This window comes from Polypterus senegalus, chromosome 8 (assembly GCF_016835505.1).
Source record: "Polypterus senegalus isolate Bchr_013 chromosome 8, ASM1683550v1, whole genome shotgun sequence".
Classification (NCBI taxonomy): domain Eukaryota; kingdom Metazoa; phylum Chordata; class Cladistia; order Polypteriformes; family Polypteridae; genus Polypterus; species Polypterus senegalus.
The window spans coordinates 138,064,935-138,088,128 of record NC_053161.1 but is presented as its reverse complement, the minus strand read 5'-3'; the positions used below and the strand labels follow the sequence as shown (position 1 = coordinate 138,088,128).

Sequence of the window (23,194 nt, the reverse complement as noted above, 5' to 3'; positions counted from 1 at the left end):
GTGAAACGGTTTGTGAGCTACAGGTGATTTAAAATCCAAACGAACAGCCACGGTAGTGTATTATATAAGAAGATAGTGCTCCTCTCTGCCACCACTGTTATATTAAAGCAGAACCCATCAAGAACTACTGTAGGTCTTTTAACTGGTTAAGACAGGTGGATTAATGCTCTGCTGAATCTAAGGACCAAATGTTGCCTAGCTATATGGACTCATTCATTTGCACAGATTTAGAAAAATAAAACTGACAGAAAAGAATTAAATAATTCCACACTTACATGCAGTCTTCACCATCAGGCTATTTTCCTGGTTTACCCAGGTTAGCCAGAACACTTACATATGGAATATACACATTTGTAAAATAAATAATGGTAGTGTATAAAAAGAGACCTATAATGGCATCAGCATTGACCCTTGTATCTAACTATAGCTATTATGATTGGTAACGTTGTTTAGAACACAAGGTGATCTAGAATCCGCTTAAGAGGGATATGGTTCAATCAATCAATCAACATTTATTTATGTAGCACATATTCATACAAAAAAATGTAGCTCAAAGTGCTTTACAAAATGAATAGAGAAATAGAAGACACAATAAAAGATAAACATAAGTCAACATTAATTAACATAGAATAAGTAAGGTCCGATGGCCAGGGTGGACAGAAAAAACAAAAAAAAACTCCAAAGGCTGGAGAAAAAAATAAAATCTGTAGGGGTTCCAGACCACGAGACCGCCCAGTCCCCTCTGGGCAATCTACCTAACATAAGTCAAACAGTCCTCTTTGTATTTAGGGTTTTCATGGAAGGACCTGATGATGATGGTCACGTAGACTTCTGGCTTTCAGTCCATCAATGTTGGTGCATCATGATGCTTTGAGTAGGTGGTGGTGGTGCAGGCCGCCACCACAAAGAAACCGGAAAAGAAACAGAAGAGAGAGTTGGGGTCAGTACAGATTTTGGAGCCACTGTGAATAGTTATTATGATGAACTGAACATACAGAGTATCCGTATTAAGTTAAAGTGAAGTTATAAAAAGGCCATGTTAAAATAATGTGTTTTCAGCAGTGTTTTAAAGTGCTCTACTGTATTTGCCTGGCGAATTCCTATTGGCAGGCTATTCCAGATTTTAGGTGCATAACAGCAGAAGGCCGCCTCACCACTTCTTTTAAGTTTAGCTCTTGGAATTATAAGGAGACACTCATTTGAAGATCTAAGGTTATGATTTGGAATATAACGCGTCAGGCATTCTGATATATAAGATGGAGCGAGATTATTTAAAATAAAATTTTATTTTATTTTATTTTTTGGTTGTTTACTGTCATATAGCAAACAGGGTTCAGATTCACTAAAATGACATACAAAACAAAAACGCCAACCAGAAATCCAAGTTAAAAAAAAAATATAAGAATCAAAACAAAAAAATCATAGGTTTTGATCAGATGCTTTATTTGCCTTGGTTCAGTCTGGGATTTATTTTTTGTTTAATCCTTTTTTATTAATTATTAATTAAATCAGTCTTTCCAGACCTTTTTTTTTTGGTGGCAGACATTTTGTAACCAAAAATATCCCAAGACACATCACTATTCTACTACTCATCACCACAACACATTTTATCTCATACACATGTTTAACTATTCTACGGGGAGGGACTACCTGTTAAAAAGCAGCTCCGGGACACACCGCTTACTGAGAACTTTGGTGGCATCTCCTAAATCCTTCATCCCTTTGCCCGCCCTTCTCTGCCTCAGATAATTCGCATGCCCTTTATCCACCGGTCCTGTGAGAGTCACTGGCAACCACATACCCAGGGAGATGGAGTCTAGCGTCCTGGAAATGCACCCAAAGTGCTCCAAGTGTTCTGTCTTCAACATAGCGATTGCAGAAAATAGAACAACTAATCATAATAGTAGGCAAGTGTTTTTCTTTTTATATTAATGCTTTTTTTGTAATATTCATAAATCTGACTACATTTTTAATTATTAAAGGAACATTATTTTGTTATTGTGGGCCTGGGGGTTGTTTCTGGTTTTTCCTCTCTTCCTTTGTGAATATTTGCAACTTTAAAGTGCTTGCCACACTATTGGGCTTGTGCAAGCCATATGCCTCCACCTTGAGTTTGTAGACAGGCTACTTGGGTTATGGCCTCGAGAGTCCCAAAGCTCTTAAGTCCCAAACAGTTCCAAAAATACAGATGAGAGAGGAAAACCCTGTCAAACCCTGGCTAGATACAAGAGCAAACATTGGATCTTTATATAATTAAAGGTTTATTCTCACAAAAATGCTCTTCAACATAGAGCACAAAAGGCACATTGGAGTTGCCTAAACAATAAAGGCAATTTGAAACAAATTCTCAATACAGAAATCCAATGGCAAAGTTAAAAATAGAGCAAAGAGGCCAAACATCTAGAAAATAACAAAACACAAGAAAATCACAATACTAAGAACTCACTACAATGTAAGCACATTCAGCGGAACCACCTGGAACTGTAGCAATCCCTCAACTTTACAGGGCTAAGGGAAGTCACTGGCGGTGATGGCAAATGGTCCCAACATTTTGGAGAACCACCCACAGAATACAAAGCACATAACAAGAGCTTAAAGATTAAAAACAAGGAACAGTGCAAAAAAAGTAACATTAACATAAATAAATAACTAACTCAAAAGTGAACAAAAAGAGCATGGAACAAGGATTTGATCCTCAGGCAGCAGAGGAGCCCAGACCGAAACATAACAATCAAGAGTGGTGTGGCCTTCACTTTTTGTTCAGATTTGTATAGCAGTAGAGTGTTGTACTGTGTAAGATGAAAGAAAAAATATAATTCCAATATAAGCGAGTTTATTTTTCAATTTCTTTGTTACACCTTGCCTGATGAAGGGGCCTTAGCTGCCTCAAAAGCTTGCATTTGTAATCTATTCAGTTAGCCAATAAAAGGTATCATTTAACCCTACTTTCTCCTGTTCAGATTTGTATGGAAGTACAAGTCTGACGTTAATTTTGGATTTGTTTTTTGCGTATGCAGGAATCAGAACATTGCTGTGCACATCTCCTACTTTTAAAGTGCAATTATGCCACTACATTACACATCTGTGTACCATGCTGCTCAGGAACACAGTGTCCGTGGCTATAAAATATCAATGCCTACAGCAAAATGAACAGATAACATGTTTCAAAATAAAACTAAATAGTGTTCAGTAACAAGAAAAAATTAACTGCACACACATCAAAACATTCTTTACATTTCTCTACATACTGAAAACTATATGACAAGTATGAATTAAGGAATACAAGAACAGCACCTGGCAGCCCAGCATAATTCTTACATGAATATTATGGAATTTGATAGTCTGTTGTGTCTAAAACTGAAAAACCGCATAATAGTTGTGGTGTGTTATGCATCAAGGCAAAAGCTAGAATGAAATACAAAACTTATTGCTGAACAGAAGGTTTATCCTTCATTTCTCATTTTTCTAGCATCTCTCAGAGATTATTAGAGGTTAGGAAGAAATTCACCCAAAAAGCCCCTGAAATGGCGCCTGTGTTGCTCACTCTTTTATCCTCTAATCGTTTCTCTTTCTTGCTGCTAGTGGACTGCTTACTGAATTATTCAGAGCCAGCTGTTACCTCTTTAGTTTGCTTCCCAACTCCTCTGACTGCTTTTCCACCATTCTTGTTTTCAGGGACCAAGCTGAGAATTGACTACAGCCTGGAGCTTTGAGATAGAAGTTCTAATTGTTTTATCACCATGTTGCCTCTCTGTTATGGATCAGTCAGATTTATATATTTTGTGGGCAGCCATAACCTGCAACAAAGAGTGCCAAAAATAAGATATTTAATAAAGTAATGATTCATTACAGAAAAAAGTAATAAAAGAGAAGGATAAATAATGAAAGAAAAAGTCCAAACATAATGTTCTCTAGCCTACTTTATCCAATTAAAGGTCAGAAGGGGATGTGTCTGTACTCACACACAACCACACAACCACACATCCACTGGGAGGAATGAGGAGTCACAAATCAACCTAACTTGCAAATCTTTGGTGATATAGGAGGAATACATAATTACCGAAACTCACACAAACGCAGGAAGAACATGCACACGTCTACATAAATAACAAGTGGATAAAGGATTTTAAACCAAGGTACTGAATCTGACAGGCTAACCAACCTGCCACCCAGCCACATTTTCCTGGATTCCTTCTTCCCTCATCTTAAGATTGTATTTATTAAAGCAAAAGAATGCTCAAAGAGCAGTGGTTTACATAAAAGGAAAAGAATGTGCCAGGGTCACTCGAATAACACTACTAAAGTTTCAAATATTTAAAGCCAGAAAAACAAAAAATAGCAGTCTGGAATTTTTTTAATTAGTACCAACAGTTTGAATTGCACCCCAAACTATGATTCACTGTGCAATATATATATATATATATATATAAAATAATGCAAAGAATACACGACACGTGTTTCGCCCTAATTCTGGGCTCATCAGGCGTACACATGAACCACACACCGTGGTACAACACAAGAGGCTTTGCCTCTAGCGTTAACGTCCGAGGTTCGACTGCCCGAGATGGGGTGCAGTGAGTGTGTATGCCTGATGAGCCCAGAATTAGGGCGAAACATATGTTGCGTACTCTTTGCATTATTTGACAATAAAACTATTCAACCATTCTATGATCTTCTTCTTGCAACTGAAAGAGGGCATCGTGGTGGATGTTTGCAGGCTCGTAGACCAACCACAAGTGTTACCTGGTAGGTAACCACCCATACAATCAGATTGTGATTCAGACTACAAATGTCATGATATATACTGTATATATGTATATTATAAAAGAAAATCCTGGGAAGAGACTTTCTCTGAGATAATTTCAACACCCGCAAGTGATAATTTCAGGTCCCGCGAGATGAGACTTTTTGCCAAGAGATTTTGACAAGTCCCGCACTCCTCTCAAACATTTACAACCACACCCACGGTCCAATCTCTTCTCATTCGTTTCAATGCTATTGTCAGACACAGTTCCTGCACTCTCCGCTCCAAGCAGGGTCGGAAATAAAAGACAAAGAGTAGAAGACAAAGTAGAACGTTGTAAAGAGGCTCAAAAACATTGGCGTGATACACATGCAGTGCAGGTTAGAGATTATGAAAGTGCTAAAATTTGAAAGTCTCAAAAACTGATAGTAAAGATTGCATTAGCGCTAACAAATGGAAATTATTACTCGCTTTAAAATTTAAGTCGGAGACTTGTAGATCATCTTCATCGTGTTGTCATCAGGGAAAAGTAGTGTTTCTTCCCAATGAAGAAGCCTATCCGCAAGAATTAAAAGATTTGTTATTTGGTGAAAGTTAAACCCACATATGCGAGTGGCAGAGACACAAAGTGGCTGGCGAGCAGAGGGTGAAACCCATATATATATATATATATATATATATATATATATATATATATATATATATATATATATATATATATATATATATATATATATATATATATATATATATATATATATATATATATATATATATACTACTCAAAAGAATTAAAGGAACACTTTTAATCAGAGTATAGCATAAAGTCAATGAAACTTATGGGATATTAATCTGGTCAGTTAAGTAGCAGAGGGTTGTTAATCAGTTTCAGCTGCTGTGGTGTTAATGAAATTAACAACAGATGCACTAGAGGGGCAACAATGAGATGACCCCAAAACAGGAATGGTTTAACAGGTGGAGGCCACTGACATTTTTCCCTCCTCATCTTTTCTGACTGTTTCTTCACTAGTTTTGCATTTGGCTACAGTCAGTGTCACTACTGGTAGCATGAGGCGATACCTGGACCCTACAGAGGTTGCACAGGTAGTCCAACTTCTCCAGGATGGCACATCAATATGTGTCATTGCCAGAAGGTTTGCTGTGTCTCCCTGCACAGTCTCAAGGGCATGGAGGAGATTCTAGGAGACAAGCAGTTACTCTAGGAGAGCTGGAGAGGGCCATAGAAGGTCCATAACCCATCAGCAGGACCAGTATCTGCTCCTTTGGGCAAGGAGGAACAGGATGAGCACTGCCAGAGCCCTACAAAATGACCTCCAGCAGGCCACTGGTGTGAATGTCTCTGACCAAACAACCAGAAAGACTTCATGAGGGTGACCCAAGGGCCCCATGTCCTCTAATGGGCCCTGAGCTCACTGCCCAGCAGCATGCAGCTCAATTGGCATTTGCCATAGAATACCAGAATTGGCAGATGCACCACTGGTGCCCTGTGCTTTTTACAGATGAGAGCAGGTTCACCCTGAGCACGTGACAGAAGTGAAAGGGTCTGGAGAAGCCATGGAGAACATTATGCTGCCTGTAACATCATTCAGCATGAGCAGTTTGGTGGTGGGTTAATGATTGTCTGGGGAGGCATATCCATGGAGGGTCACACAGACCGCTACAGGCTTGACAAAGGCACCTTGGCTGCTATTAGGTATCAGGATGAAATTCTTGGACCCATTGTCAGACCCTATGCTGGTACAGTGGCTCCTGGTGCACGACAATTCCTGGCCTCATGTGGTGAGAGTATGCAGGCAGTTCCTGGAGGATGAAGGAATTGATACCATTGACTGGCCACCACACTTTCCTGACCTAAATCCAATAGAACACCTCTGGGACATTATGTTTTAGTCCATCCAATGCCACCAGGTTGCACCTCAGACTGTCCAGGAGCTCAGTGATGCCCTGGTCCAGATCTGGGAGGAGATCCCCACAACACCATCTGTCATCTCATTAGAAGCATGCACCGATGTTGTCAGGCATGTATACAAGAACACAGGGGCCATACAAAGTGCTGCATACAATTTTGAGTTGCTGCAATTTAATTTTGGCAAAATGGATTAGCCTGCCACATAATTTTTTCACTCTGATTTTTGGGGCATCTTTGAATTCAGGGCTCTGTAGGTTGATCATTTTCATTTCCATCAAACGATGTGGCATCCTTTCGCTCCTAACACATTACCCAGTCTATATCAGTATAGATATCCAGGAGGATTTCTTTTTCCCATTGCAGGCCTGAAAAGCAGGAATGAATGTATATTAACAAATGAAATGAAGCTGACCAGACAAAACATGAAATATTTTGGGCTTAAACTGTCTGCAATAAAATAAAAGTAAATTTAAGAATCATGTATTTTTTTATTTGTGGTTATAAAGTAAAGGTTAGTTTGTCGTCCACAAGTACATCAAATAATACCTTAGTAATGTGAGAGTTCTCTCTAGGCTGTCTAGGTGCTGTAGATAATGGTAATGCATGTGACAACTTGTAGAGGAACATACTGTAGGTTCAAAACACGTGGAATGTGTATCTAACATTATAATAATGTCACAATTCTAGAATAAGTTTGGAAAACTACATCAGCCCATTTTCAAACCTTCATGGTCCCAGGAACAATCAAATCACACCTAACAAATAGCTTGTAACAGTTTACTTTTCTTCATTTTGGCTTCTTTTTCTATCTGCTCCATGATATTGTAAGAACATGACAGAAATAATATCAAGAGTTGGAGTACCTGTAAGCAAACCTTTGTACAACTAAAATTAAAAGAAGAAAACGCAAATAACATAATTAACAAGTATTTTAGATATATCTTTTCAGATAGGAGTTCTGACTGCCTAAAATGGCGGTTTCTCCAATTACGATTGTTTCTAACAGGAAGATGTGGGTTTAGGTGGGTTGACACCAGAAGTGATGTCTGCAGTGTAAAAGCTGTCAGTCTTCCGATTTTTAGAAGGAGGAAAAGAAAAGATGTTATTACAGAGCATAAACCCCTGGATCGGCAGAGAATCACCATCATCAGAGCCCTTAAGCTGTCCCCTATGCACACTTGCATGAAAATACAGTATGTATTGCTAATGACTGCCTGAGCAATTGTCATTGTGTGATTAAAATCTGGAGTGTCCATTCATACTTGGACATGGTCACTGTGTCTGCTGTCAGTATCTGTTTCAGTTTAAAGCTCCTTGTTTAAGTAGATTTCCTGGCTGTCCACCCTTAGCCTGAGCAGTCAACATTCATCCAAGTGAGAAATTTGACAAAGTATGTATCCTCGAACTGCCACCTTATCGTGGTGGAGGGGTTTGCATGTCCCAATGATCCTAGGAGCTCTGTTGTCCGGGGCTTTATGCCCCTGGTAGGTTCACCCAAGGCAAACTGGTCCTAGGTGAGGGATGAGACAAAGAGCGGTTCATCAAACCTCCTTTGAAGAATAAAAATTTTGGACAGTGTTTTCCCTCTCCCGGACGCAGGTCACCAGGGCCCCCCTCTGGAGCCATGCCTGGAGGTGGGGCTTGATGGCAAGCACCTGGTGGCCGGGCCTGCACCCATGGGGCTCAGCCGGGAACAGCCCGAAGAGGCAACGTGGGTCCCTCTTCCCATGGGCTCACCACCTATGGGAGGGGCCAAGGAGGTCTGTGCAGAGTGAGTTGGGTGGTGGCCAAAGGCAGGGACCTTGAATGTCCGATCCTTGGCTACAGAAGCTGGCTCTTGGGACATGGAATGTTACCTTTCTGAAGAGGAAGGAGCCTGAGCTAGTGTGCGAGGTCGAGAGGTTCCGGCTAGATATAGTCTGGCTCACCTCGATGCACAGCTTGGACTCTGGAACCAAACTCCTTGAGAGAGGCTGGACTCTCTACCACTCTGGAGTTGCCCCCAGTGAGAGGCGACGAGTGGGTGTGGGCATACTTATTGCCTCCTAACTTGGAGCCTGTTCATTGGGGTTTACCCCGGTGGACAAGAGGGTAGACTCCCTCCGCCTTTGGGTCCTAACTGTTGTTTGTGCAAACAGCAGTCTGGAGTACCCACACTTTTTGGAGTCCCTGGAGGGGGTGCTAGAGGGCATACCTTCTGGGGACTCCCTCGTTCTGCTGGGAGACTTCAATGCTCACGTGGGCAATGACAGTGAGACCTGGAAGGGCGATTGGGAGGAATGGCCCCCCCAATCTGAACCCGAGTGGTGTTTTGTTATTGGACTTCTGTGCTCATCACGGATTGTCCATAACAAACACCACTTTCAAGCATAAGGGTGTTCATATGTACACTTGGCACCAGGACACCCTAGGCCTCAGTTCGATGATCGACTTTGTGGTCATGTCGTCAGACTTGCGACCACATGTCTTGGACACTCATTTGAAGAGAGGGGCGGAGCTGTCAACTGATCACCACCTGGTGGTGAGTTGGCTTCGATGGTGGGGGAGGATGCCGGTCAGGCCTGGTAAGCCCAAACATATTGTAAGGGTCTGCTGGGAACGTCTGGCAGAGTCCCCTGTCAGAAGTAGCTTCAACTCCCACCTCCGGCAGAACTTCGACCACGTTCTGAGGGAGGTGGGGAACATTGACTCCAAATGGGCCATGTTCCATGTTCCATGCTTCTATTGTTGAGGAGGCTGACCGGAGTCGTGGCCGTAAGGTGGTCGTGCCTGTCGTGGCGGCATTCGATGAACCCATTGGTGGACACCGGCAGTGAGGGATGCCGTCAAGCTGAAGACCCTTTTGTCCTGTGGGACTCTGGAGGCAGCTAATAGATACCGGCAGGCCAAGCGGAATGCGGCTTCGGTGGTTGCTGAGGCAAAAACTCAGGCATGGGAGGAGTTTGGGGAGGCCATGGAAAACGACTTTCGGACGGCTTCGAGGAGATTCTGGTCCACCATCCGGCATCTCAGGAGGGGGAAGCAGTGTAGTGTCAACACTGTATATGGTGGGGATGGTGCGCTGCTGACCTCACTCGACGCTAGGGTCAGTTGGGTGGAGTACTTCGAAGACCTCCTTAATCCCACTAACATGCATTCCAATAAGGAAGCAGAGCCTGGGGACTCGGAGGTGGGTTCCCCCACCTCTAGGACTGAGGTCACCGAGGTGGTCAAAAAACTCCTTGGTGGCAGGGCCCCGGGGGTGGAAGAGATATGCCCGGAGTTCCTCAAGGCTCTGGATGTTGTAGGACTGTCTTGGTTGACACGCCTCTGCAACATCGCATGGACATCGGGGACAGTGCCTCTGGATTGGCAGACCGAATGGTGGTCCCCCTATTTAAGAAGGGTGTGTTCCAACTACAGAGGGTCACACTCCTCAGCCTCCCTGGAAAAGTCTATTCGGGGGTCCTGGAGAGGAGGGTCCGTCGGATAGTCGAACCTTGGATTCAGGAGGAACAGTGTGGTTTTCGTCGTGGTCGTGGAACAGTGGACCACCACTACACCCTTAGCAGGGTCCTGGAGGGTGCATGGGAGTTTGCCCAAACAGTCTACATGTGTTTTGTTGACTTGGAAAAGGTGTTCAACCGTGTTCCCTCTGGGAATTCTATATGGGGTACCGGATCCCCTAATAAGGGCAGTTTAGTCCTTGTAGAACCGGTGTCAGAGCTTGGTCCACATTGCCGGTAGTAAGTCGAACCTGTTTCCAGTGAGAGTTGGACTCCACCAGGGCTGCCCATTGTCACCGATTCTGTTCGTAGCTTTTATGGACAGAATTTCTAGGCGCAGCCAGGGTGTTGAGAAGGTCCGGTTTGGTGGACTCAGGATTGGGTCACTGCTTTTTGCAGATGATGTTGTCCTGTTTGCTTCATCAGGCCATGATCTTCAGCTCTCTCTGGATCGGTTTGCAGCTGAGTGTGAAGCAGCTGGGATGGGAATTAGCACCTCCAAATCCAAGACCATGGTCATCAGCCGGAAAAGGGTGGAGTGCCCTCTCAGGGTTGAGAGCGAGATCCTGCCCCAAGTGGAGTAGTTCAAGTATCTCTGGGTCTTGTTCATGAGTGAGGGAAGAATGGAGCGTGAGATTGACAGGCAGATTGGTGCGGTGTCCGCAGTGATGCGGGCTCTGCATCGGTCTGTTGTGGTGAAAAAGGAGCTGAGCCGTAAGGCAAAGCTCTCAATTTACCAGTCGATCTACGTTCCTACCCTCACCTATGGTCATGAGCTATGGGTAGTGACCGAAAGAACGAGATCGCGAATACATGAAATGAGCTTCCTCCGCAGGGTGTCCAGGCTTTCCCTTAAAGACAGGGTGAGAAGCTCAGTCATCCGGGAGGGGCTCAGAGTAGATCCACTGCTCCTTCGCATCGTTTGTAAAAAGAGAATTGTTATACCTCCTTTTATTTGACAAATTCCATGTTTTGTGCATATAATGCAGATCAGGTGAACCCATAACAGTTTCTCTTTTACTTTTTGTAGTGTTCTTGGGACAAACTGACTCCTTCTATAAGTCTTTAACTGTATAGCATGTGTTGAATTGTTAACAGACTGAGACATTGGAAAGGGTAGGTCAACAAAAAGGCAGACACAAAGGGTGTGAATCACAGATAAAAGGTCATGGGTTATGTAATTTCAAGTTCTGTGTTTATAGCACTGGTGACATTTCCATGGAACTGACCCCACGACATGGCCTTGAAGAAATCTCTGATGTGCATCTTGATTAAAGGTCTTCATCTAGTCATCAGTAGTCAATTTCCTGTAATTCTGTTGGGCTTACATCAAAAATGGGACAAAAGTTGCTTGCATAGCTCCTTCTGATATATTTCCTGTTTTTTTTTTATTTTTCAGACTTTTGCAAAAGTTAATGACAAAATGGCGCTCTTGAGAAAAGGTGAGTTTTCCATGTGTGGCGCTTAGGTCCTCTGATCTGGAGAGATGAACGATCATTTACTTTTCATTATCGTCATCTAACACTCTTTGGAAAGATGGGTACAATTAGGGAATTGTCATAAAGTCATTTGCTGGAATTGCCTTTTCATTTCTTTTAATCCTCTTAAGTCCTCTTAATTCGGAGTAAAAGCAATGGCGAGCCTGACCATCAGTGCAGTGAAAGTGAAACAAAAACTCCTTGAATAAAGTGGTTGGTTGACCTCCTAATTAACCCTTCAAACCTCAAAATTAAAATTGTGAGAGGTCCATAAAATACATTTTTAAATAGGATGCAGTGCCTATTATTGTATTCACCCCCTTGGGAAGTTTTCACATTTTATTGTCATACAGCAATGAATCAAAGTGGGTCTAGTTTGTTTTGTTTTTTGACACTGATCTCCAGAAAGAGACCCTTTAATGTCAAAGCAAAGAGATCTCTGCAAAATGATATAAATTAATTACAAATATAAAATATAAATTAATTGAATGCATAAGTTTCCTCCGTCACTTCAAAGTCAGCCTTCATTAGAAGCACCTTTGGCAGCCATGACACAGTCTGTGTGCACAGGTTTCTCTGCCTATCAGCTTTGCACATCTGAACACTGACATTTCTCCCATTATACTTTGCAGAAACAGGTCTTTATCAGGCTGCCTAGGGATCATGAGTGAACACACTTAGAATAATCCAGGCTTGCCAAAAATCATGCCCCGTAAAAGCCCATTGAAGCATTCCTTGTGTGATTTTTGGGGCATACAAGAATTACAACACTGTTGTTGTGTTGTTGATTGAAATCTGGACATTAAAATTGTTATTTTTCAAGCCATTCCCTTGTAGCTTTGGCTTTACACTTGGGGTTGTCTTCCTTGAAAACATACCTTTTCTGAAGGTGCAGATCTGTTGCAGTCTGCGTCAGTGTTGTCTTGTATTTTGTTGCATTCATTTTATGCTCACATTCATTCAGGGCCCGCTACAGAGAAGCATCCTCACAGCCTGATATTGCCACCACCATGTCTCACGGTGGGGATCTTGAGTTTTTGATAACATGTAGTTTTCAAACATGATGTTTAGTCTGACAACCAAAAAGCTCAATTTTGGTCTAATCAGCTCATATACCTTTCCTCCGACTGACTTCAGAGTCTCCAATAGGCCTTCTGGCAAACTCTAGCTGAGATGTCGTGTGTGTGTGTTTTTTAACTGTCTTTCTCACTGCCACTCTGAAAGCACCTCTCCAACAGTTGTTATTTGCACAGTCTCGCCAAGCTTATTCACTGCTGCTTGTAACTCCTTTAGAGTTCTCATAGGTCTTTTGGTGGCCTTCTTCCATTAGTCTTCTTCTTGCATGATCACTCTATTCTTGTGGATGGCCTGCTCTACTCTGATTTACAGCTGTGCCATACTTGTTCCATTTCTTAATGGCTGATTTAACTGAACTCAATGGAATGTACAAAGACTTGGACAATTTCTAGTTGTGACGATGCAGGTTCTTGCTCCATAATGCTCTCCCCACTCTTCTGGGAGCCTCTTGAACCTGACACTGGCGGTAATGTAACCGGATGAGCTGGACAATGAGGACACCAAATAAAGCAAGTAGAAAGGTGCAAAGTGCAAACAGTGCTTTTATTTAGCAATCCAAACAGTGTCCAAACAAAGTGCAGTGTTCCATACGTCATTAAATAAATAATCCATTAAAAACAGAGTGAAAATGTGGAGGTTCAAATACCAATTAATAAATTCTTTAAAACCGAGGTCAAAATACTGGTTGGACGCAGTCCCTTCTTGAAAAAAAATACGGTGCCTTCTTCAGTTGGTGGCTCCCCAGCTTCTCCCATCCAGGCCCTGCACCAGGGGAGTCACCCTACCTGCAGCTGACTTCTCCTACTGGTCTGGTAGCCTTTCAAACCTTGGCTCCATAGGGTTCCACCAGACCGAGACTCGAGTTCCCCCAGAGACCAGGGTGCTCACACTGGGGCTTTCTCCTCCCAAGCATCCGACTCCCACTGCCTTCTACAGCCTTATGCAGCAAGCCGTCCTCGATCATGGTCACTCCTGCTCCTCTGCAAAACTCAGTAGGAGTGACCCAATCCATCTGCCCCCGGGTGCTGGCCAAACACCCCACTGGGGCTCACTTCCCAGCTGCCTTCCACTACCAGTGACCTTGCTCTTCCTGCTCGCTCGCTTGATTGCTCACACCTGCACTGGTTCTCAGCTTCCAGCTTCCTCTTCTTCCTCCTCTAACCTTCATTCTCTTTTCCAATCTTTTTCCTCCCTCCGCACTGATGATCCTACTATATATAATGGGGATGTGGCACAGGTGCGGCTCCAGGCATCAATTACAGATACAGACGATTCCTCACCTGTGCACTTAAGTGAGAAAACGCCCGCAGCACATCGCATCCGAGATGGCCACACTACCATGCCCCCTCTTTAACCCACGAGTGTGGCGATTATTTATTTAAAAGCTGGTCTTTTCTTCTAAGCCATGGACCCACTATACCACATTTGTCTCCATCCTCTGACTTGTGCTTTCAAGTTTCTTGGAGTATCCCTTTGTCTTCATTGTATCGGTTAGGACACAATTCTGAGCTAGACTTTCCAGTTACACGTGTAGTTATACAATAATCCATTGAAACCCCATGACTATGTACCAGTAATCTCTGTTTAACTAATTATGGGACTTTTACAACCAATTAGCTGCAAGTACTATTATATAATTTGCTTACTTTGTTGAGGGCAGCTTCAAAATGTAGTAAAAAAGCAACCAAACTAAGTTAGTTCAGAGGGCTTTAGAGTGTGAGTTTGGAGTATACAGTGGGTCTAAGCATGGTGAGCGTAAATAAGTTGAAGAATAATTTGTGCTGATAAATGTAGAGGGGATCCCCTTTGAAATGAGTAGAAATTTGGGCAGAACAAAATGCCTGCTGCAAATGTGTGACATTGTCAATAGTGCTAGAATATGAACATATTTCTTTAGCTGAGCGGTCTGGATGCTCAAGCATTCACACAATGAGAACAATATAGAATCTGACACTGAGGAACTGCAACTCATGACGAGTGCCAACAGAGCTTATTGACATCCCATAATACCACTTCCATTTCCAAAGGCACAAAGCAGCTGATAAAATATGCCATTTTGAACATCAGACAGCTTTCTAATGGTACAATATTTTTATGTTTTAGTGAACCAGATTCTGCTGTTGCTGCTCATTGCAATGGTCTGCCTCATCTTCTACAACAAAGTCCACAACAAGGCATTGCGGAAAAATATAAAAGGTAAACTAGACCTTCATTGACCATTTTAAAGTTGTCTAGCTCAGGTCATTTCGATAGGTCTGCTTTGCATGACATTAATGTAAGTGACTCAAATTGAAATGCTTCATTAAGTATACAAGTCATTTGTTCTGTCCCACTCCTTATCCATGAGGTGCTATTACACAGTCAGACGTCCAGATAAGATTTTGGCTAGCCTCTCCACAGCAGAAGTAAACAGGGCTTCAGCGGCTCCCTTCTTATAACTTATTTCATGGCATAGCTTAGATAGATAGATAGATAGATAGATAGATAGATAGATAGATAGATAGATAGATAGATAGATAGATAGATAGATAGATAGATAGATAGATAGATAGATAGATAGATACTTTATTAATCCCAAGTCGAAGTTCTTGACTTCTTGAATTCTCTCAGCGGGCCCCCTATTGTTTGGCACACCTTACACTCTGTGCTGATAGTCAGGCTCCACTCCAGGGGGTTATTTAGCTGGGCTAAGCCAAAGCTGTTGAACTTGGCCAGCATATGCATTGAGGAAATGAGGCAACCGCTTTGGGCTTTGCTTTGGCAAAGGCAGCCGTCATGCATCTTTTTCTGTAACATTATGAAATAATAAAATAGAGAGGTCAACTATGAACTTTAAGAATGACATACACATTGAGTTTCTTATACTATCTTTAAGAATTTGGATAAATATTTTCATTAAAATATTTCAAATTTTTCCTCCCACAGTCCAAAGACATGTAGGTTAGGTGCACTGGCGATTCTAAATTGTCCCTAGTGTGTGTTTGGTGTGTGTGTGTGTACGCCCTGTTGTAGGATGGCACCCTGCCCGGGGTTTGTTTCCTGCCTTGCGCACTGTGTTGGTTGGGATTGGCTCCAGCCCTGTAGTTAGGATATAGTGGGTTGGATAATGGATGGATGGCTGGATGTTTCAAATTTCACATAGCACAGTTTGCAATGCCTAGCCACGCTGTGAGAGTCCGAGAATCAAATGGGTGAATTGACTACTCCAAGCCACGTGTTAGTACAGTTCATTTTCCTGATTTTCCTGATTTTTGGATTAATCTATACACACCTTCTATTGGAGGTGGTGAGAAGGGGCTTGGGGGATCATTGTTGTTGGAGGATTTTGCTGGTAAAATGAATTGAAAAATCCATACTGACTACCTGGGACTTTGTTGCTAAAGGCTATGAGGTTACATTCATACTACAGTGTCTCAATGCTGTTTATTTTTGGCTCACAGGCGATTGTTTGCTTGTTTGTGGGGTTCATGAGTTTTTCATAATGTGCAGTGTTCAAACATAATGCTTAGTCTGACAGCCAAATAGCTCAATTTGGGTCTAATCAGACCATATACACCTTTTTCAAGTCTGCAATAGGCTTTTGACAATTCAAATTAATTTTGCAGGTGATTTAAATCTCTATTGTTAATCTAAAAAAGTTATTAAAAATTAATTCATCAGACAGATGTAAACCAAAAGCCTCAAATTGTTTTTAGGGCAGAACGTCTGCGAATTGGTCAGCTCACGATTGTGAGTGCTCAGAGATGGAATTGTCACTGCTCAGTATGTCTGCAGGACTCTTGTGTAAAAATAAGAGTTTGAGGGGCTTGACAGAAAACAAGTAATAAAGGGGCTGTATTGGCAGGGTTTGGGTTTGTTTTGGTTTTTTTTTCATTTCACATTTCTTTAAGAAGATCGAAAATGAGTGAATAAATATGTTTTCACTGAATAGCAATAAACATATGCTATACTGGGAGTAGCTCTGTATTTGATCCACCAGCACAACATTGGTGCAATTTTGCTGTCCAATTCCATTAAATACAACCATACAGAGGTGTAGCGACATGACAGGCAATTGCTGGAAACCTGAGCTCTGAGAGGACCCCTAAGGGCGTCCATTTCTACAGGCACCCATTACAACAAAAATCTGTGGGAATCCCACGAAGCACAGTATCAATACACTACATGACACAGTCAGAAATCTTCAGGCGGGGCTGGCCCAATCTCCATTGAGAGAGTGTTTGCGATGAATGTCACTTTTTTTTTAGCACTGTTAAATCCATCCATCCATCCATCCATTATCCAACCCGCTATATCCTAACTACAGGGTCATGGGGGCCTGCTGGAGCAAATCCCATATAAGCATAAATCATGAAGAGGATTTACATGTCTGGAAGCAAAAAGTGGAAAAAGAGCAAAACAGGAAGAAAAGAAGTAGGACAATGACAGGGAGAGGTTAGGAGCATGGGATGAAATAGTGCGTTGTTACACCCACCACATGACAAACCACCTCAAGATCCCACATTAGGACCCGAGTGCAGCCATGCGATGGGTGACACCTCAGCACCACACTAGTTCAGATGGAAGTGAAACAGTGGGAGGTTTTTTATTGTGGCTGGAGTGCCAATTCTATCACCAACATCCAAGTTTTCCCTGATTGGAGGGCCTACACGCAGGGCTGGATGCAGATTACCATCATACCCAGGACAGAGCAAATGCAGATTTGCTCTGGGCATTACTCAAGGGCCCAATGGAGTAGAGTCACTTCTGGCATTTACGGGAACTGATAAGTAGTAGAGAATCTGTAATGTTGATTCAGTTAAGTAGTTCCATGTTAACATGGCGCTGAGCATCCTTAACTAAGTTAATTAGTTAATTAGCTAGCACTAATTTCAATGGAGCACAATATTCAAAGGTCTTTGGAGCTGAAGGACATAGTGACAGTGCTAAAGCCAACAACGTCAACCAGTGACTTACACCTTTACTAGCCATGTTTTGTTCTTTAATTTCTATTATGTTCACTTTTTAGTTTCATTTTAAAATATCTGGATGTGCAATTTTTATTTTTTTCTTACTAAGTACCTTAATTTTACATTTTATTTATGTTTTACTTATTTAGATTTTTTAAAATGTATTCTATTGTCATTTTTTCTATTTTCTATGCAAATGTATTTATTGTATTTTTTACTTATATAATCAAAATAAAGGATTTATCTTTATTAAGTTCTTCCTCTTGGTCCTATTAATACAGACTTTGTGCTAAAACAATCATAATAAATTTTACCATGTCAGGACACAGGGTAGGATGAGTTGGAGGGTCCCAGGTACTTTTTTGCCTAAGGCCCCAACAGTCCCTAGAATTGCATTTGTAACCATCTACCCTAATATAAGGATATGTGTCTATGTCTCTCTCTAGCTGTCTGTCGGGTTTCTATGTCTCTGTTATTTCAAAAGAGTGACAGCGCTGTAACTCTCTGTTATATAAAAAAAACTGAGACGAGACGTGACCTTCTCCGAAAGACACTTTCATGTCCCGCGAGACTAGACTTTGTGCCAAAAGATTTAACCATGCCCGGGGCCGGAAAAAGACAAAGAGTAGATGACAAAGTAGAACATCGTAAAGAATTCAAAAACGTTTTTCGCAATACACATGCAGAGCAGGTTAGAGATAATGGAAGTAGGAAAATTCGAAAGTCCCCAAAAAATGATAGTAAAGATCAAATTAGCGCAAACAGATGGAAATTATTAGTCGGCGAAATAAGGGAAATGCAAAAAGAGATCAAATAGTATTTGAGGATGTCTGGGGGAGAAGAGAGACAAGGCAATGAGACAAAAGGACAGCTGCTTTACAGGCTTTTAAATGTTCGAAGCACAGTACAAGATGCAGATCACGTGGCACGTCAGCAGCAGCAACTGTTATTTGTTTCCCATTGTATTACCGTTTAAAAGGGGTTTCGGAGGAGCGACCATGTCTCCTTGGGGTGCGTTCAGCCCCCCTCTTTACAATGGTTCGGGGGGTGACGAGCAAAGCGATAATAATAAAATACATTGCATTTGACAATCCAGTAGAGGAAGCATCACAAACATTTAGAGTAATACATTCTATTACTACATTCATTACAAAATGCATTCCGACAGATTACTCACTGCTTACTTTAACTCTGAGGTCTGCGTTGATTATTTAAAGTTCAACCCGTGTTACACAGGTAGCACAGCTAATACAGATTATATTAAGACCATTGACCTAAACTGACTAGCTTTGTATAATCACAATGAAATCAAGTATAATGATTACCTCTAAACATTTTCCCATTTTTAAACACCTGACTAAACACACATTAGTCAATCACCAGCCAATCAGTGCACCCGTCAGGTTTCTCATCGAGACACCACATAGGCGAAGAATGTAATCATGCAAGCCATTGCTGATGGTGAACAGCAGAGGATGGGATTTGCAGAGTTTGAGCACCAGTCCTTATGTAAGCCTATTTGGGAGATGCTTATATTTCGGCCTAAATCAGTCTTTAGCGAACTATTCGAGGTATACCGTTGCAGACCTATTGCTGGGTTGATAGTTTCATTTTACATTCCCATACATATCTCCTGTTATCATTATTATTAGTATTATTATTATTGAGGTTGTTGCTGTTTTGATGCTGTTTTCTATATTGTAGCCTGTCATTTTTTTGCCCTCTTCCTCACCATGTTTATGATGGGTCGGCACCCATGCGCATCGCATTGTGTATATTTCCTGTTTGTTTGTGTTTGTTTCCTGCCTTGCACACTGTGTTGGCTGGGATTGGCTCCAGCAGACCCCCGTGACCCTGTAGTTAGGATATAGCGGGTTGGATAATGGATGGATGGATGTCAATTTGTAACATTTTGTTAATTTCATGAATCAGTTTAAGGTGATAGTTGCAATGTCTGTTAAAAGTCTCTTAAATTTACACCACATGTGTTAAGTTAAAAAGGATAGACACCTTTCAGATTGCAGGATGATTTAAAACTGCCATATTTGGAGAAACGTGTAGGAGGATCAATGTTTTGAATTTTATTTTGTATCATTCATTTTTGTGCTTTAGTGTCTATTTTGAGTGTTCCGTTGTTTTAAATGTGTACATTTTTTCCATAAAAATATTAAAGCTTTTTTTTTTTTGGATGTTCAGAGGATGCACTATTTCAGGAAGCCAGTCTCTCTATTATAAAAAAAAATCCTGGAAAGGAAAAGCAGGGCAACGAGACATAATATTCTCAGAAGTTCTCGGAAGACACTTAAAAGACCCGCAAGACACAACAATATCAAATAAGAGCACAGCCAGCAAAACACTCAGTCGTGTAAAGGCACGTAGCACACACAGATCCTGTGCTCTCAGCACATATAAAGCATATAAAGACAATACATTCTAGAAGAAGCATCAACGACTAAGCAAAGAAGAAAGAGCAGCGCAGAGAAAAGAGACCCAAAGGGCAGATAAGTGATTATGAAAGCAGTGGAATTCGAAAGGCTCAAACAAACGATGGAGCAATACACATGCAGAGAAAGGAAAAGAATATGAAAGCAGTAAAATTCAAAAGTATTGTAGCGTCCCAGCCAGATTGAAGCCTTTTTTGTTTTAAGTGACCGTTAGGTCCGATTGAGGGAGGGTGGAGTACAGCACGGAAGACTGATAGCGGGGTATTGATTGATGGGGGGGCGAGACCAGGGGGATGAGGGGTTGGAGAGGGTGCTAGAAAGATGTGTTTGGGGTTACGAAGTTGGCGATTGTTCAAGTAAAACTTTTGTGACACTTTATTACCTCAGTTGCTACAGTATGAAAAAAAGATAGTAAAGATCGCATTAGCGCAAACAAAAGGAAATTAATCATCAGGACCAGGTTTAATTGAAAAAACAGCAGTACAAAGCAATGTCAGAAATAAAAGGCAAAGAGCATAAAAAGTCTTTTCGCCTTTGCATCATTCAATGCACAAAATGATTTCCACAATAATGGATCATACGCTATGAGAATCTGTGGTCCCGCAACAGTTAAAGCAACAACAATTTAAATTTCAAAGAAAACACAATTCGGTCAGGTGTGTGTTTAAGGTCACGGAGAAGCGATCACAGCGTGAGCAGCAGAGACACGAAGTGGCAAAAAGGACAGCAGCTGTACTGGCTTTAAAATGATTGTCTGGCAAGCGAAAGCAGCTGCCCCCATTTCACAACACAAGCAGCATTATACGTCCTGCGAGAAAGACATTTAACCATGCCCGGAGCAGGAAATAAACGACAAGTATTGTTTTTACAACGTCACACGAGACAAGGCAGTGAGCCATCATTTAAAACAAGTCCACGGACATCTAACCTGCCAGTTGTTGGATTGCTTTTGGCAGACACGCATCATGTGCTCCCAGCTCTTAAAACAACGACATGCAACAAGCAGAACAGGCAGCTCACCAGCAGCAGAAAGACAGCAGATTATCCGACAGCATATCCTTAGCGTGCGTTCAGCCGCCCCCCTTCACAACGCAAGCACCATTATACGTCCTGAGAGAAAGAGGTGTAACCACACCTGGGGCTGGAAATAAAGAAGTATTGTTTTTACAAAAGTTTTTAAAGTAAAAGTGAAAATAATGCATATGTAACAATTCCCATAAAAATAATATCTCTAGTAAACCAAACACGGGAATGGGCGAGTGAAGTGAGCAGGGGGCAGAGCCCTCTAGTACCTCAATATAATTAAGTGTATCATCTCATGCCTCTACCAAAGATATATAGGGTTTAGGGTCAAATGGCAGAAAAAATGTATCTTGCCTCATGTGGCATTATTTAGTGTTCCAGCCTTGCTTTCGCGTAGACTGTTGCATATTGGATTTTTAGGACATTATCACACCATGTTTCCCAATAGTGTTTCAGATGCCCCTTTACCATTCTGGTCTGGAGCCGGAGCTGCTGAGGGTGCTGATTAAATACAATGGGATTATCACCCCCTGACAGTAGAGCCAATGCAATCCACTTCATGAAATCTCCTTTCAAATGAAATGTAAAGTGTGCCTTGCCATCAATTGGATGTATTTTTTTCATTCTACAGGCCTGTTGGGTTCTGGATGATCTCACTGCATGGAGTACTTCATGAAAAATTACTACTGAGTGGTGAACACTCACAAAGATGCCATATCATGAAGAGTTTTATTAGTTATAGTATAGCACAAGGCAGGTTTGCACACTTTCTGCTTTTTCACTCCACCTCTGGAGTATCCCAATAATCATTGAATGCTGCTAAACCATGTTACTGTAACCTTGGCCAGCAGGGAGCAAGGCTAGAATCATTATTTTTAAGATGATGACTTCAGGTCATCTTCTGTTTGCCTACATTTATTTGAGACATTCATCTTCAATAGGAATTCATCCTCCCTTCTTCTGGGATAGCAACTTGATGTCTATTCTGGACTTATTTAGGCTTATTTGGGACACATACTGTAGCCCTCAGTTTGTCTGGGTACAGTCCAAAGGTGTCCTGAGAAAAGATGTAGCCAACTGGGTCGTGCCTATTTTTGTTTCTGCGATGCACATGTACTATCATTGAAGCTATGGCTGCATTATTTGGATAATGCAACCAGCCATGATGTGTTTGGTGTCTCTTCACTCAAATCTGGGTATTGTCAAGTAGAAAGTCAACTAATAACAAAAAGGCAGTGTTACTCTTTTCTTTATATTTTCCACTCTCTTAAGCAGGTTTTGCACCTGCCTTTGAAAATACTACAGGGGAGGAAGAGGAGGAAGAGGAGGAGGAAGAAGAGGTCCCTGTGGTCATCTGTGCAGCTGAGGGTAGAATTGGTGCCACCATAGCTGCCATCAATAGCATCTACAGCAACAGTGATGGAAATGTGCTCTTCTATATCGTGGCAATGGCTAACTCTCTCCAGCATGTCAGGTAACTGCACCCCCTTAAAGTAACCGCAATAGAAGAAAAGATTTGCAGCTCATCATTAAATGAGTGAACCTCCTGTTTTCTTAAACTGGTTTTACTTTATTTTTATTCAGTATATAGTAGAGTACAGAATGCTAGTGCTGCTAAGTCTATATGTATTTGTTGTGAAGAAAATGGAAAGGTTTCAATACTAAGTATCAGTTGTGTCCACCAGGTAAGTGAATTTAAGGTTGTTTCAATGATTTATAGAATTTATTTTCTTTGTTTTCCTATTTTTTCGTATTGGGTGGTTGGTGATCTTACATTGTTCTAGGGCTCCAACACAACCAGTACATCACAGCGTCACAGGTGTTGTGGCCAAGCAATTGCCATCTGCTGTTATGGTGCCATGATCATGAAGTTGGCTTCTGACTTTGTTCATGACTTAAAAGCAGATTTGCACAGTTGAAAATCATTAACCTGGCTCCTTCCATTGATGAAAACCTCTGTACTAATTAGTTATTTTTTGTTCCTCTGAAGTTTTAATGAATGCAAGTGTGTTGTTAGTTGAGGGTCGTTACAGAGTCATTACTGTCATGTACACTGAGTACACT

General features: G+C 41.6%; 1 protein-coding gene across 3 annotated transcripts in view; it reads left to right on the top strand.

Moving 5' to 3' along the window:
- The window catches only part of glt8d2 (glycosyltransferase 8 domain containing 2), a 65,738-nt gene that overhangs the window by 12,509 nt on the left and 30,035 nt on the right, over positions 1-23,194 (top strand). For 2 of the 3 annotated variants that reach the window (XM_039761814.1, XM_039761812.1), the window contains exons 3-5: positions 11,559-11,601; positions 14,818-14,910; positions 22,403-22,604. In XM_039761814.1, the coding sequence (XP_039617748.1) occupies positions 11,583-11,601; positions 14,818-14,910; positions 22,403-22,604 (314 nt within the window). In that variant the 5' untranslated portion in view covers positions 11,559-11,582. The remainder of the gene's footprint in view (positions 1-11,558; positions 11,602-14,817; positions 14,911-22,402; positions 22,605-23,194) is intronic. The other variant, XM_039761813.1, reaches the window with a different exon arrangement.